This window comes from Cyprinodon variegatus, unplaced genomic scaffold, assembly GCF_000732505.1.
Source record: "Cyprinodon variegatus isolate N-32 unplaced genomic scaffold, C_variegatus-1.0 Scaffold187, whole genome shotgun sequence".
NCBI lineage: Eukaryota > Metazoa > Chordata > Actinopteri > Cyprinodontiformes > Cyprinodontidae > Cyprinodon > Cyprinodon variegatus.
Window position 1 is genome coordinate 1153390 of NW_015150640.1, and position 16590 is coordinate 1169979.

Consider the following 16590-nt stretch of genomic DNA (forward strand, 5'->3'; position numbering starts at 1 on the left):
AACAGACAAACCATTAATGATACAGACCCCGATAAGGCTACTGTGAGAAACAGCAGAGAGAGCATAAAATTAGAGATTGAACTAACAGATTCTGCAGAGTGGGAGAATAGAGAGAGAATGATGAAATAGGGGTCCCTATGTCCTCCAGAAGTCTAAGCCTATAGCAGCATAACTATAAAGATAGCTCTAAGGAATATAATAGAACTTGATTGATCTCACAATGGAGAAATTCACTTGTGACTTCGGCACAATTAACAAACAGAAAGGAGGAAAAGGTGCATGAAGTATACACAGTGCATCCATATTTATATAGAGTAGATGGTAAAAAATGGAGAGATTTAAGGTGACTTACATATACAGTATCTTATGTACAGTAAAGTGTTGGCAGGTAAAGTGTGGTTTCTGGTTGGTTAAATAGATAAATAGTATATGTCATTGCAGTGTTATTACACCAGGTTATAGTGCAGTGGCATTTTAAAGTCTGATGGCTGATGGGATGAATGACCTGCGGTAGCAATCTTTTTTACACAGGGCGTGTATTAGTCTGTTACTAAAGGAGCTGCGCAGCTCCTCTACAGTCTGGTGCAGGGGGTGACCATGATGGATGTAAGCTGGACAACACCCTCCCCTCAGCCACTTCCTCACCAGCTTGTTCCATTCTGATCCATGCTGTCTGGGCTCCTGCAAATGAGGAGGGCTGAGGCCAACGCAGAGTCATAGAACGTTTTTAGAAGGACCTCGGCCTCCTCAGGAGGAGGCGGCGGCGGCTCTGGCCCTTCCTTCTTTATTTATTTGAGCTGTTTAAGGTGAAAAGATGAGAACGAAGTTTAAATTTCTTTTGTCTAAAGTGGAAATTTATTCTTTATTGGTATAAAACACAGTTATAAATTAAAAGAATAACTAAGAAAGGAAAAACTGCCATATGTCAACAATAAGAGTGATCTGAGCTTCTGATGGAGGATGTCTGGTTTTTAAAGCTGGGCTGAAGATCCTGCTGTCTGCCTCTGGGTGTTGGAGGTGGTTCAGGATGAAGCATTATCCGCTATGTGTTTAATTCAAACATTACTATAGAAGATACATTTTTTGAATAGATTTCAATTTGGAAACATGTGAATCATTTTATCTCACATTTAGGAGATAAAAACTCTGAGCCCAAAAACAGCTGAAAGCTTCTTCTCCTGTTTTCCAGACATGCGTTCTCAGGGCGAGAAGTCCCCGTGTCAAACGGCTCCGGGTTCATCATCAGCAGCGACGGCCTCATCGTCACCAACGCCCACGTTGTGGCCAACAGGAGAGGCGTCCGAGTAAAGCTCACCAACGGCGAGACGTACAACGCCACGGTCCAGGACGTTGACCCTGGGGCGGATATAGCCACAATCAAAATCAATTCAAACGTAAGGAAGGAATGAAAACAGGAGGCAGGTTCATGTAAAGTCAGATTGGACTAACAGCAGCAAAGCTTTGAAGTGAACAAACTGAGGACTTTTGTGCTTTAAAAGGTAAAACCGTCTGTCCTCTTAATCAAAGGGAACCAAAATAAAAGCCGTTTTTCAGCCAGCTGGTCAGCAGTGTGCAGCAACAGATAGGGGAGGGGACAGCCTTTTTACTCTGTGTTTCAAACAGTCACACTAAACTGCTCCAGCTTTTTCTTCTGGCGTCTCACCAGCTACGTTTACATGTGCAGCACTTCTCTGACTCGATCTAAATCTTGTGGTTGATCGAAATTCAGTCTCAGTTTACATAGACACTAAATAAAGGATCCGATCATGATGTGCGAATATGCACCAAGTGTTCCATCAGATTAAATCATTTAAACATTTTCAGAACTGTTTAGTTTTCTGAAAACACTTTAGTAGCAGATAAAGAAGCTGCCTGTTTTATAAACTAACCCATACTTGTCCGCTCATCCTCCACTTTACAAACATTTATTTTTCATCACTTCTTCAATCATGTCTGTTCATATGTTTTTTCCACTATGGACCTTTTTTTGCATCATACTTTTGTTTTTGGTGGCCATTTTAGTTCAGCGGTACCTCCTGCTAACGCTCCTTTGCTAAAGGGTTAGAGGGCAGGTTAGGATGTTCATCCACACATTTAGAGCCACCTCCTCCTCCAAGGAGGAGCAGGACGCAGTGGATGAAGGTTAGAAGACAAAAACGTCACACTAATGTTGCACATGGTGCATAGGAAATGATTTTACTCCAAAGATCCAAATGGGTGTATAGAAGGACACCATTCGGAATGTCGACTGGAAAAAAAAACACTTCTCTTAATAGGAATGAAAAGCAGAACAAATCAAATTAGGAGCTTCAGTCTGACATGTTTACATGAAACATTTTTGATCTGATCAGGCCTTCAATCCAATTCTAGGTGTCTCTCTAAATGTAGCTGCTGAAAACATTCATCTGTGCTTCTAAAACCTCAGCCTGGCTTTAGATTAAAAAATTAGACCTGCCAAAAGTAAAGCGGTCATCTATCACGGCTCTGTTCTGTTTGTAAAGTTTGAAGAAGGGCTGTGACTCCAGGATTCAACAGATATTATGGAGGTGATGATTCAGGAAAATCTGTTTCTATTTCTGTTCGATGATCTATAAGACTGGAGAGACTAAAGCCCACTCTGTAAAATAGATCAGGGGAAAAAAAACTTTTTAAAGCATTTTAAATGCAGCCTGATTCAACACATGAAAACCATAAACTATGGAATAAAGTTTGTCCCATTATTGTTGGAAAAACACAAACCAATATTTTATAAATGGAATTAAAAAGAATGCTACCCAGAAGTTAAACTTTGAAAATGCTTATAATCACAAAAATAAAGATTAGCTATGCTATTTTCTATTTACATTTTTTCCCATTTTATTTTCCTTCAAATTTCTGTTTTTCACATTGAGTTTTAAGAATTCTTTTTAAATTGTGTTCAGAAGATCACATTCGCTGTTTTTCCAGGGAGGACTTTCTACTGTAGTGAGGAGCGAAGACGTTTTCATTTCTAATGGTCTGCAAGGAAGCTAGCAACAACATTTTTATTGGTTGGAATGTGCATCTAGATGCTGCATTTCTACAGGACTTGAAGTGAAGAGAATGTGATCTGTGAAACACACCCGGAAAATAATGCAATTTGTAAAACTCAGTCTGAAACTGAGAAATATGAAATATAGTTTAAAATAAAGTTATTAAACAAAGTTTGAAAAAATGAAAAAAAAAAATCATTTGAAATAAACTAAGAAAACATGAAAGTGACTCTCAAAGCCTTTTTAAATGTAAGCTTTATTTCTGGATTGCATTTTTTTCACATTTCTACTCATTAAACCTGTTCTCTGCTTGCAACAATAATGGAACAACATTCTCTCCATACGCACTCGCACACGCAGACAAATGAGTTCATGATAAAATCGTTAAAAAAGAAATCCATCATTCTCGGGGAATAATTGAACTGGGATAAAACAGTTAATCAGGTTAGAGGAAAAACATTGGAGATGTGCTTATTTCTAAAGGAAGATAAATCCGTGTTCTGCTCATCTCATGCAGAAACCTTTACCCACGCTCCGGCTGGGTCAGTCGTCAGACGTTCGCCAGGGGGAGTTCGTGGTCGCCATGGGAAGTCCGTTTGCGCTGCGGAACACCATCACCTCTGGGATCGTCAGCTCAGCGCAGAGAGGAAGCAAAGAGCTGGGCCTGTCCAACTCCAACATTGACTACATTCAGACAGACGCAGCCATCGATGTGAGAACATTTATTATTCATTCTCTTCATGTTTTCTTTCATTTGTTTGATTGTCTATGCGACCATTGGATTGGAATAGATAGAAACCCAGTCTGAGACAAAACGTTCACTTATGTACATTTGCATGTCCAGGGGTTGACGTTAAGGATTTTTACCACTTGACTTTCACATTTAATTTGCCCAGCAACAATTTTTACTTGCCCAGTATAATGTTTGATAAATATAGTTCCTAATATTCATTTTTGTATATATATCAATGAAACATGTTTGTTTTTTAAATGTTTTTTGTAATTCAGTATTTTCTAAGTTTCCAGGTTCCTGGTGTGTATATGCATGCGTCAGATAATGAACTCCAGCCTACATTACCGTGTTAACATGCTTTTCAATCCTTCCTGCACATTCTTTTTAAACTAAACTTTGCTTTAAACTGTTGTGTGCTTGGAAAAATATAAATTGTAATGTTAAAACCTGACAGGTTAAAAACTTAAGATAAATCACAAGACAGAAGTCAATGTCACAAATGAATAACTTTTATTTTAGAGTCACGGTATGTTTATAGAAGATAATACTATTAATATAATGTGACTTTTCTAGAGAATCATTATACATAGTTATTTTATACAGGGTTTCCACGTTCTTACATAATTTCAGAATTCCCTGACTTTTAACTGACTCAGGATTAGTTTTCCCTGACAAATAAATGCAGCAACAAGACAATAATAATAACATAACAGGTCACCAATTTAACATGTTTAGCTCTATAACATTTAAACGCACCTCTCCAATGTCTGAGAGAAAAACATTTAATGAACATTTTTTAATGTATGACCTGCATCACTGTACAGAAGACTGCCATATGATAGCGCTTTCTAGCTTGTTTGTCGTTTTGGTAACTACATCAAAATTACCGCTAGGTGGACAAAAATCACACCAACTAGCGGAAAACCAGACAGCTTTTTCAAATCAAGCGAGAATGTGTACAAAACAACAAAAATGGCGCCGGCAACACTTCTGGGTCGTTTTCATCGAATGTCAGTGATTTGAAAGTAATTTTGAGTGATAAATAATTTTTTTTTGCGATCATTGCCCGGCGGGCAGAGTATGTATCACAGAAACATTGGAAAAACAGATAACAGATAATAATAAAAAATAATAATACAAATGTGATAGCAAGAGCAACATCAGGATTAAACTGTCATTAGATTTGCAAGAGATCTTTTATATATGAATGTATTGATATATTGTGACGCTACTTAGGCTTTTGGACCGTTTAAGCCGTGAAACTTTCCTCTAAATGTATTTCACTCATCAAGATTAAACCAGGGATTTCTAAAAAAAAATGGCACTTATGAATAAAATATCTCCTCAGGAGGATTAAATTTATTTTACCATAGTTTGTTTCTTTATGTCCTTGTAGCATTCAAACCTTTGTTTATTAAAATTCAAAAGAGAAATACATTCTTTACACTAAAAGCACCCAATGTTAAAAAAAAAAAAAAAAAAGATGTTCTGTTGGCTTAATTATTATTAAAAAAAATTCACATTAATTGGTATTTATGTAAAATCTTTTGTGCAAAAAGGGTAAACATGAAATATCATTTTGAAATGAATTTATTTTGCTTTTTGTGGAAGCAGAAAGTAAATAAACCTGGTTCTAATATTTTCATAGTTTTTAAATCAATCTTTTCTTAATGTTGATCGAAAAATATATTGATTTCAGAGTGTTTATATGAAAGGATATTAACTGAAATGAATGAACATAAAATCTTGGGGCAGTTTAACTATTATTAAAGAAGTAAGTTAATGGTTAGAGATAAAATATATGACTTTTTTTAAACATCTTTAGTAAAAATTCTGTAAAGCTGATGCAACATCTGGTTAGGAGATTCGGCACAGTGAGAAATAAAATTATATTTTAGCTTACATTATAAACAGACGGAAAATGAGAAAGAAAAAATGTTTTTTATTTTGAGGTATTTAATATGTTTGTGCTGATTTGTTTATGAGAGTAAAATATTAACCTTTATCCGTTTATTCCACTGTTAAACTTATTCCACTGCACCTTTTTTTCATTTTTAGCACATCAAAGCGTTATCTGACCTTTATCTCTGCATGCACACATAAAGGTCTGATCTCTTTTAGTTTGAAGAAAAAACTCACAGGTTTCTAAATCCCACAGGTTTCCTGTGACTTACATTTCTGCTGTATGATGGTCGCTTCATGCCACGTCTGACTCATTCTTCTGTTTTCCTTTTAGTTTGGAAATTCTGGAGGTCCTTTAATAAATCTGGTGAGTCACAGTTTGTGTTTAGACGCCGTTCTAGGTGAGCTGCATTCTCAGCGACGCATCAGAATCGAGGATTTCTGGAATCAGATCATCAATTCTGGTTTTGTTTGTTTAAATGCTTTGCTGTGACACTAAACGGACACAGATAAACGCGTGCTAAGTGATTCCAGGTACATCTTCAAAGAAAACAATTCAGTATTTTCTATCAGAGTGAAACTTGTTTATTATAAAAGATTTCTAACACATAAAGGACCTTTATTTCTTGTACCTTTGATTTTTATGGCGTACAGATGATGAAAATTCAAAGCGCAGTGCCTCACATTAGAACGAAATCTGGTTACTGCTGGTGTCAAACAGTATTCAGCTGATTTTCATCTGCAAAACTCAGCCTGGGCCGATATTAGACCAAAAGCTTTTCATCATCTGTAAGAGATAAAGGCCGTTTTTATATTACGTCCTTAAACGTCGGCTAACTGCAATAAAAAAATCGAATAATATTGTGAATATTTTAGGGCTGAAACAATTAATTGATTACTGAAATAATCATCGACTTTAGTAATCGAGTAATTGTTAACTGGAGTATAGAGACTCTAGAATATGCTTTTAACTGTCAGAGCTACCCACTTAGAGCAGTAATGATCTTAAAATTGTAAACAACATACATATTTTTCATTTACACGATAAAAAAAAAAACCTTTTCTTCAGTCAATCTGCTCTATCCAGAACTCCTCAAGTGGAAAGTTTTACTTTCACCTGGTTTAATTTCATAAAAAAATCTTCGAGGAACCTTTGACTATCTGATTATTAATGGAATAATCAGAAAAAATAATCAACAGATTATTCGATTTGCAAAATAATCGTTAGTTGCAGCCCTACAATATTTTACCTTCTGTTATAGTTAATTTAAACCTTTGACGGCAAACGGAGGTGCTAATGGATCAAATGTTTAAAGTAATATTCAATGGATCAGGATCTAAAAGTGAAGGATTCTCTTGTATTTTAGATGTTTCAGTTTTGTTAGATTACAGCGTACACCTTTAACCCCCTTACGTTTCAGGTCAATATCAACCTAAATGTCTTGCCTTTTTTCCCAGGATGGAGAAGTTATCGGCATTAACACCATGAAGGTCACTGCAGGGATCTCGTTCGCTATCCCATCTGATCGCGTGAAACTATTCCTTGATCAAGCATCGAGAAGAAAAAGTAAGAATGAGAATCAGGAGCCCCACGCCTCCCTCGGAAACTGTGTCTGTATAAAACTAAAAAGGGAAATAGATTTTTTTTAACGCATCCTTCTTCCTCCCAGCTTCCAGATTAGACGACTCTGGAACCAGGCCTCGGTACATCGGAGTCATGATGCTGACGCTGACACCGAGGTAAAAGCATCGTTATGAACATCCTGCAGTAGTGGACACCTGCATTTGGCTAAAATCATCTGTTTTTCAGCATCATAGCTGAGCTGAAGATGAGGGACCAGTCCTTCCCCAGCGTTAGTCACGGTATTCTGATCCACAGAGTCATCACAGGGTCACCAGCCAGCAGGTAACTACTGTCACCACATTCAGACATTTATGGTCATTTTTAGGGGGAACGGTTATCTTCCCATGAAGAAAGTAAAAAAAAATAATCCTAGATTTAGTCCAAAGATTCCTTCTAAGAGTTAAAAGCTGGATTTAAAAGTTATTTATCAAGTGTCTCCCTTTACTTTTAGCACAGTGTAGGACTAAAATAAGTGTCTCAGAGTGGGTAACGGCGCCCTGAACGTAATTTTAAATGGTTTCCCTTCTGAATGGACCTGATTATTAATGGCTGTGATGTCCCAGCATTGTCTTCAGAATTTTCTCTTAAATATAGCAATAAAATCTGCTGAAAACATCAAACTAAAAGAAAATCACAGATTGGCCAAAAGGTTTCTTCTGAGTTTTCTTCTTCCAGACTAGGGGTGTAAATCACATCCATCATGGCGATTCGATTCAGTATCGATTTCCTGACCCAACGATTCGATTATTTTCTATACTCAAGAATACACCACGATGCGATTCGATTAATCGGTTCATTTTTTTTTTTACTCCTTACAGGCTAAACAAAGTTTCAAGTTTGAAATAAATCAATGAAAGCTGTAATATCCTTATGCTTTTTTTAAAATAACAGAAGTAGAAAAGTTGCATCAAAAAATACTACAAAAATACTGCACATAATCAGTGCAATTAAATACCTCGGTTCCAGAGTGTCGACGTCCCCGCCCCCTTGAGAGACGCTCCGCTGCACTAAATTCTAGCTGACCACAGACAGTGCAGCAGACAGGAGGCCAGCTTGTTTTGTTTTTATGATCGAAATTGCGGAAAACAACTCATGAAGTTTGACCCGCTAGAAGAGCGAGGTGCGCAAGACCCTTTTTTCACCTGGATCTCCGCTCTTTTTGGCCTTCTTGTCCCTCCGTCGTCGGACTAAACTCGCCCCCACTTCCTCAGCGCCTCGGCCGTATCTAGACCCACAGTGTGTAGCTTCAATATTGAGCATAATATAAAAATGTCTGTGTCAAGCTTACTGCAACACACTGCTGTAAGAGTATAACCAGGAAGCGCGGTAGGAGGGCAAAATAGGTTTAGCGCCACCTCAGCACGGGAGGGAGAATTACGTCCATGAGCAAATGGATAAAAATAGACCGGAGGAAAAAAAAAAACATGATTCGATACTCTTGCGGACGTATCAATGCATCGGATCGTCGGCTGTTGGATCGATGCATTGATACAAAACGATTATTATTTACACCCCTATTCCAGACCTGTTGATGTCGTCTGCAAAGTCTGCCTAAAACCATTTTTTGGTTTTTCCACAGCAGGGGGAACCTTTTCAATCATGAGGCTCATTTATAAGCATTAACTAGAATCACAGCGATCTGAGAAGCTTTATCAGTCACAAAAAAAAAAAAAAAAAAATTGAAAAGTCGGAATGGAAGAGATCATTTGGGACAACATGCTGTTAATTTACTAGAACTGATTGGCCAGCAGTGATTTATGTTTCCTCCATGCATTTGTAACAAACAGCCACGACCTGTTTATCTCATGTCCATGATTTATGGTTGAGCTTAAGTGTCACGTGGCTGCCAGTTATTTTTATCCTGATATTTTTAGATGTTATTTGGTGAGAAACTGGAATGGAAATACTGTTCATGTTCCAGTTGCTGTTAGAGCATCATAACGGCTTTTAGCTCCAGCATAAAGCTCTGCTGCATGTGGATACTGGTGAGATTACCTTAATTTATACTCGCTCTCTCCAAGCAATACCATTTTATCAGCTCTGCGCCATCAAGCCAGAAGATCTTAAGCTCCTGAAACATCCATGGACGTCTTTCTCACCTCAGTACTATCCTCCTCTGGAGGTTTGATACATATTTGAAGGAGAATGAGTGATTCTTTGACTTGAGAAAATTGATAGTTTTTATTCTCAGGTTTTAACTTCTTAGGAATAATATGTTGTGCTGCCTGATGAATACAGTTCCTGATGAATAAAAGCATGTTATGCTGGATTTAAAACTAAATTGTTCATCACTAATCTAAGAACCTGCTGATCTGGATGGATGTAGAAATATCTGGATAAAATAAAACATGTGTTCAAAGCCATGTGGTCATTAAGAAAGCAGATCTTTAATCTCAATGAGCTTTTCTCTGGTTAATCCAAGGCTAGATTAAGAAAACTAACAGAACTCTTGGTTTACTAAATCTTAAATCTGCAGACGCTTGTTTTGCAATCAAGATTTGCAAGAATAAAGACGCAAAACTTAGTATAGCATATTTAGATTTTTTTCCCTTTATTTTTCTCAACATTCTGTTAGTTGCATTAATATTTAGCTGTGTTTTGGATTGCTGTCCCCAAAAGTTGGAGATTTCCTTTTTGGTTCCTCTGCAACAGTCTTAAAACATTTTCTTTTAAAGAAAAAAGGAACCTGGTCATTACAGCTCTATACAAATGCATTGTTTACTTCCTGATTTACTTCCAGATTTTTGCTAAAAGTGTGCTTCCTAAAACATAAAACCTTTCCTTTAGAAAGATTTGTCTAATTTTTTACCAGCCTCAATTAGAGCGGAATACTGTAGTCAGAATTTTTTTTAAAAATACAAGTGGTGACCACATAAAAGAGGCTGAACGGTCTTAAAAAGCAACACATGGCTATTTAGATCGGAGCAAAACCATGGACATCTACCTGGGTTTGGATCTCCAGCAAGAATCATGATCCACAAGAAAACAGAGCGGAGTAAGCATCCAGAAAGTCACAAAAGACGTCTGGATTAAACTAAATCAATTCAGTCAAAGTTCAGACTAAAGTCAAGCTGTGTTGCTGTAGGATGATTTAAAGGAAGCCCTTAATGCTTGAAAGAACCTCCAGTGTTACTGGATGAAAACGGCTGCAAAGAGAGCGCCAGTAGTCCTCTATGGCAATGATATCAGATTTTAATCAGCCGTTTCTTTCCATATACGGCCAAGTGGGTTTGAATTGTTCCAACTTTTTATTAAATCAACTTGGAGCTCAAAAAATAACCAGCAGAAACCCTAAGAATGAATCTTGTCTGTAAAATAAAACAAAGTTAGGAAAAAGAAACTGAATTGATATTTCTCTGAAATCCTGTTACAGAGCTGGAATGCTGCCAGGAGACATCGTGCTGAAGATCAACGGCGTCGAGGTGAAAACCTCTGAGGAGATCTACAAGGCTGTCAGGAGCTGCAAAAGCATCACCATGGTGGTGCAGAGAGGAAACGAGCTGCTTCAGCTCCAAGTTACGCCTGAATACATCGAGTGATGCAGGCCTCGGCGCTTCCCGTTACACACTGAGGACCTCATGGTCCAGGAGAGGAAAACTGTGAATCCTGACAACTTTTTTTGGTTTAATGTGAATACTTTTATTCATATGGAACAAAACAAGTCTACAGTTGCTTAAATAAAACAAAGTATGGCCATAATTAAGCAACATAAGTTCTTAAAATGAAACATCAGATGTGAAACATTTCTGGGTTTTCTGACTACTTCTTTGTAAAATTAATAAACTGTGGTGGGTTAGTTTGTAAATAAAAGGCTGAAACAGCATATTTTATTAAAGCCATTTATTGTTAAACAGCAGAACGAAGCATGAGAGACTCAACACTATGGCAAGAAGAATGGTAATACAACTAACTACCATTAACTGAGTAAATAAGCCTGTCCGGTAACAACGAGAGGGGTCTGGCTGCAGAGCTGCACTGCGAGGATCCAGAGCTGCACTGCGAGGATCCAGAGCTGCACTGTTCGACCCAGAAGTTCATTTAAAGACTTTCAAAGAAAATAGCTTTGTTTCAGAAACAAGTGTTATCCTGGAAACTTATGTACATGCACAATTTTAGTCCCCACCAAACTCCTATCTGGAATAATAGATATCATATGTGCTACATAGAAATAAGTGTGTTTGGATGGAGGTTGGATGTCCTATTAGGATTTTTTGCTTACTGTATAATTTAAACTGCTCCTATGCTGAGTTTAACAGTCATAAACCGTAATCCGGCAGCAAAGACTTGCTGTGCGCTATTCCCGAAGGCTTTGAATAAAACTTGGCGGCCCTGACAGTGCAGGAGACCCCATTTTACCGTTCTGCGATGAAGCGTCCTGACAGTGCAGGTCTGCAACCAGACTCTCTCGGTCACAACTGTTGCTAGGATGAAGGGAAAAAAAAACAACACAATCGCATCTATTTGAACTCCTTAAAGTTCATCAGGCGCTATTAAATGAAAACATGAAGCATTTTCATGTTGAAGAAAAAGTAATCCCAATCCTGCATGAGGGAAATAAAGTGAAAAAGATAAAAGCTGATATTTCCCTGGTATATGTACAGTAACGCACACTTACAGTAAAGTAATAAAGTGACATGTACTGGACTGCTACACAATTAAAGGTAATTAGCTCACAGACGGCTAATAAATGGAGAGAACATTCAACCCAGTTCAGGTTTAGAACGACAAGTTCAGACTTTAGGACTAAAGACATCTGTTAAGTACGAGTACTACAACATACAAGTATGGGAGGAGGGGAAAAAAATAAAACTTTTTTCATTAAATCTACTTTAAAAAGGCTTAATATATATTGCTGGTAATATTTTTTTCTTTTTAAGAAAATATAAGTTGTGCGACTGAAGCTTACAATACACTGCTGGCAGTAGGGGCAGGATCTGTGGGGCGGGGCCTCTGGAGGCACCATGGGTGGAGAGAGAAAGACGAAGAAATTTGATTTCTCAAAATGCCTGAATCCCTTACATTAAAACCAAGATGCTGCTCTGGTTGTTTGTCACTGTGGAATGCTGCAAAAAAAAAAATAAATCACATAAGGTGCACAAACAGCAGCCGGGCTACAGTCAAACTCCAACAGATACATAAATAAGTGGCAGTAGGGAGGGGAGGGGCTAGCAGGGCGAGGAGGGGGGGGGGTGTAATTGTAGTGTCCAGTCTAGTCCAGAGGGAAGTTCTGACTCAGTTGATGTGGTCCAGAGCGCGCAGCAGCTCCTCCCCCTGCAACAGGTACTGGCGGCCCTGTAGGGGGGCGTTTACCTCGCAGTCGTAGCTGGTGAGGTGTGGCAGCGTGAAGGGGGAGCTGCTCACATCAGATGTGGTTCCAAGCAATCTGCTGGCCAAATCTGAGGAGCAGGAGAGACGCGTTAGCAGATGGCGGCTTTACAGCTACGCTGTCATGGAGGTGGGGTGTTTACCTGAAGGCAGGAGGAGAACGGTCCTGGCTGCTACCATCTCTGTCGCCTTCAGCTTTTTAACCTTCTCAGGTTCTTGGGTCACAGATCCCTGGAGACGGAAAACATGTCACAGAAATAAAGCTTTAAGCTCCGTCTTGTTCTTTAACGCGACTGTTCCGAGCTGTTGGCCCCACCTGCTCAATGATCTCCTTCAGTTCGCTCAGTTTTCGTTTACGCTGCACATTCTGAACAGCCAGAGTTCTGAGAGGGATCTCCTGCTCCGGCTTCGGGGCTCTAAAGTCCAAAAAACAGCAAATGTTACCAGGGTTCCCTTCATAGTCGAAAAGTTCCCCAATTTCAAGACTACATTTCCAATTTTTACTCATTTCCAATGTGTAAATACTGCAGTTATTAGGATTCAGAGAATATTTCCACAGAAGTTAATCCTCACAGATGGTATAGAAAACGGCAACGATATCTAGAAATCTCTTTTCTGTATATGATCAAGCTCTAAAAAGGTTTTCATGCAAACATGCTTCAAAAGAGAGAAAGAAAAAGTTACTTTTTTGCAGTGATGGTGGCAGCAGGAGGCGTGCAGACGGACTCGGGTGGAGCTGGGGAAGCCGTGCGGCTCTCTGGTGCGCTGAACGGAGAGCTGGGATAGCTGCGGACGTCCAGCGGGACGAGGACCGGGGAGCTGTCCGGGGGGTTGCCTGGTCCACAAGGCAGAGGCTCTCCGGGGGAGAGGCAGGGCAGCTGGAAGTCATCCTCCATGGAGATGTATGGTGCAAACATCTCCAGTTCTGAGTCCTCCATCGCCTGATGGGGAGGAAAATGATGTTCATGATCAAAGCCTTTTAACATTTCCACTTCAAATCTCACGGCCTTAATCAATTTAGTATTTATGTTTTTTTTAAGAAACTTAAGATCCACAGAATGTATGTTTTTTAGAGCATACTGGGTTTTTGTCTTTAGGAGGAAATAGATATTCACCTCTGTGTTGAAGGGAGTTTTGGAATCTAGGTCGACGGCAAACAGCTTCTCCACCAGGTCGAGTTTAAAGTCCGAGTTCATTTCTGTTTCCATGGGGAAAGAAAAGCCCAGAGGATTGTCGACCTAAGGAGAAAAGGCTACAGGTCAGTCCTCGGTTACCATCGCGCTGACGACCTTAAGACGCCAGAATCGTACTTCTGAAGGTTTGTTGGGTGGTGTAGTCAGGAGGGTGGGAACAAAGCTGTCAGGTTTGGCCTCCTCAGATGCGCTGTTGGAGGCGTCCAGCGGTTCAGTGGGCGACAGAGGAGACATGGGCAGCGTCAGCTTGTCATCCGAGGACGGCATCATTATGTCATTGTAGAGAGGGACATCTTTCAGCAGGTGGGTCTCTGATTCTGCACCTGAAAATCATCGTTTAGCGTTTAATTTCCTGGATTATAGGCGGAACCAGGTCGTCGAATATTAACGGCATGAGGAGAAAACAAACCGGGGCGGCTGAAATCCAGGGAGATGATTGTGTCCCCAGCTGCCGGGGCCAGCAGGGTCAGGGCATCAGGGTGTCCTTTCAGCAGGTTGTACAGACAGTCCTTCGGCTGGATCTCCACCTCCGTGAAGAGCTTTATCACATCCAGCTCTGGAGTCTTCTCCTCCTCCTCCTCTTCCTTCACCTTCAAAGCCTCGTTTGCCTCTGCTGCTGATTCTTCTTCACCCTGCTGCTGCTCCTTCACAGGCTCCACGCCCTCAGTCTGCTCCAAAGACAGGATCAATTTGTCCTCCTGGATCCCGCTGTTGGAAAGAAACATTCCTCAAACTTTAAGCCGTTTTCCCTTAAAATGAGCAACTGGATCATAATCGGTTGTATCTGAGCAACTTCTGTAAAGTGGAGCTGGTTTTGAGCGCTTGACAGTACCTGAGCACAAAGTTGACGCACACAACACACTGAGGCTGGGAGTTCTTGTTGTTGTAGATAACAGTAGCCTGTGTTTCCACCCACACAAAGCCTCCTCTTTTAGCCAGCATCCGGTACTGACCTGTGGTGACCTGGCCCTTTGTAAAAACTAAGAATAACAGAAAGAAAAATCCTCTTTAAAAATGTGACAGAAAAAAAAAAGAAACCGTTTGAATGAGTTTAAGATGTTGAGCTTACGGTGATGGTGAGTCTTTGTCAGGTAGTCTGAGTCCAGAGCATGGTAGTATTCATACACAGAACGGTTCAGCAGGTCTTCTGGATCGTAACCCATGAGCTCGGTGATCCTGAGGAGAAAAAGTTCTGGATCAATTTACTGTACTACCACCATCGACCACTAGGTGTCTCAATTTCTCCAAGAATGAAAAAGCTCTGAGGCGAGTCAGATTGGAGGGCCCCCTGAGCCAACATACTATACTATCTCCCCGGCATGGGAACTAACCTCTCGTCACAGTAGGTGAACTTCATGTCCATGGTGTGGCGGCTAAGGAAGGTCTTGGTGTCCAGAGGGACCTCGATGTTGGAAGGGTGGGGGATGGGGTCACAGATCAGGACCAGATAGGGGACGGGTGGCTCCTTGGGGCCGTCGGCGCTCTGCTCACTGCTGTGAACACGAACGTGACCCGAGCAATGCAGCACCTACGGGAACAACAGTTCAGTCAGAACTTCTACAGAGATAACAGCTTTCAAACAAGAAAACTAATGAAAGATTAAAAGACAAAAAGAACAAAAATCAGCGTCATTATGTGGATTTTGTGCAGGAAAAAAAAAGCACTATTATAGAGCTCTCATTAGTGCCAGGCTTCACTTTTCTTTGCAACTTTATTTAATTACTGATTGATTTTGAATCAATCCTTGTCTGTATTCTCTTTTCACGATAATTGTGCTTTTAGTGTTAAATTGTCCCTCATGGACAAAAAGTCATTAAAAAAATTTAACTACTATTAAAAATAGTTCAGTAACTTCTTTTCTGGATAATAAGAAAGAATGAGTACATTAACACTCATCTAAAATAAAGCTATTGGTGGTTTTCCTAGTGATCATTAGAGCCAAATCAGGGCTCGATGTTAACCATCGCCCGGGGCAAGTAGTTTTGAATTGTTGCCCGGCGGACAAATGCAACGATCGCAAAAAAAAGTTATTTATCACTCAAAATTACTTTTAAATCACCAACATTCGTTTAAAAAAGGAATGCCGGCGTTGCCGGCGCCATGTTTGTTGTTTTGTACACATTCTCGCGTGATTTAAAAAAGCGGCGAGATTTTCCGCTAGATGGCGGGATTTTTGTCGGGAACTGGCGCGAATCAGACAAATTTTTTTCGACTTGGCAGGCTAAAAAACAACAAGGCAAAAAAATTTAAGTACAGTAACACACCCACCACCCATTTCACCCACCACCCTGATAACCCTAGATTAAAAATTATCGGTCAGGGATTAGGAAAATTGGCATAATTGTACGCCATGCGCACTGTGTAAATAAAATCATATGGCAGTCTTCTGTACAGTGATGCAGGTCTTGCATTAAAAAATGTTCATAAATTTTCATTCTCTCAGACATTGGAGAGGTGCATTTAAATGTTATAGAGCTAAACATATTAAATTGGTGACCTGTTATGTTATTATTATTGTCTAAACTAATCCTGAGTCAGTTAAAAGTCAGGGAATTCATAAATTATGTAAGACTGTGGAAACCCTGTATAAAATAACTATGTATAATAATTCTCTAGAAAAGTCACATTATATTAATAGTATTATCTTGTATAAACATACCGTGATTCTAAAATAAAAGTTATTCATTTGTGACATTGACTTCTGTCTTGTGATTTATCTTAAGTTTTGAACCTGTCAAGTTTTTTTTAGATTTTTAACATTACAATTCATATTTTTCCAAGCGCCAAACAGTTTAAAGCAAA

The 16590-nt window shown here is 39.4% G+C and overlaps 2 protein-coding genes across 2 annotated transcripts in view; one reads left to right on the forward strand and one right to left on the reverse strand.

The window, feature by feature from the left end:
* Positions 1-11105, forward strand: part of LOC107087576 (serine protease HTRA2, mitochondrial-like) — a 12469-nt gene extending 1364 nt beyond the window's left edge. Inside the window, exons 2-8 of the mRNA XM_015379227.1 lie at positions 1190-1394; positions 3529-3723; positions 5981-6013; positions 7105-7213; positions 7317-7386; positions 7457-7552; positions 10644-11105. Coding sequence (XP_015234713.1) covers positions 1190-1394; positions 3529-3723; positions 5981-6013; positions 7105-7213; positions 7317-7386; positions 7457-7552; positions 10644-10809 — 874 coding nt within the window. The 3' untranslated portion in view covers positions 10810-11105. The remainder of the gene's footprint in view (positions 1-1189; positions 1395-3528; positions 3724-5980; positions 6014-7104; positions 7214-7316; positions 7387-7456; positions 7553-10643) is intronic.
* Positions 11106-11256: 151 nt separating this feature from the next.
* The window catches only part of hif1a (hypoxia inducible factor 1, alpha subunit (basic helix-loop-helix transcription factor)), an 18908-nt gene continuing 13574 nt past the window's right edge, over positions 11257-16590 (reverse strand). Inside the window, exons 6-15 of the mRNA XM_015379226.1 lie at positions 15120-15316; positions 14858-14964; positions 14621-14768; positions 14198-14496; positions 13906-14111; positions 13711-13833; positions 13280-13536; positions 12912-13011; positions 12739-12826; positions 11257-12666 (exon numbers count right to left, since the gene is read on the reverse strand). Of these exons, the coding sequence (XP_015234712.1) occupies positions 12503-12666; positions 12739-12826; positions 12912-13011; positions 13280-13536; positions 13711-13833; positions 13906-14111; positions 14198-14496; positions 14621-14768; positions 14858-14964; positions 15120-15316 (1689 nt within the window). The 3' untranslated portion in view covers positions 11257-12502. The remainder of the gene's footprint in view (positions 12667-12738; positions 12827-12911; positions 13012-13279; positions 13537-13710; positions 13834-13905; positions 14112-14197; positions 14497-14620; positions 14769-14857; positions 14965-15119; positions 15317-16590) is intronic.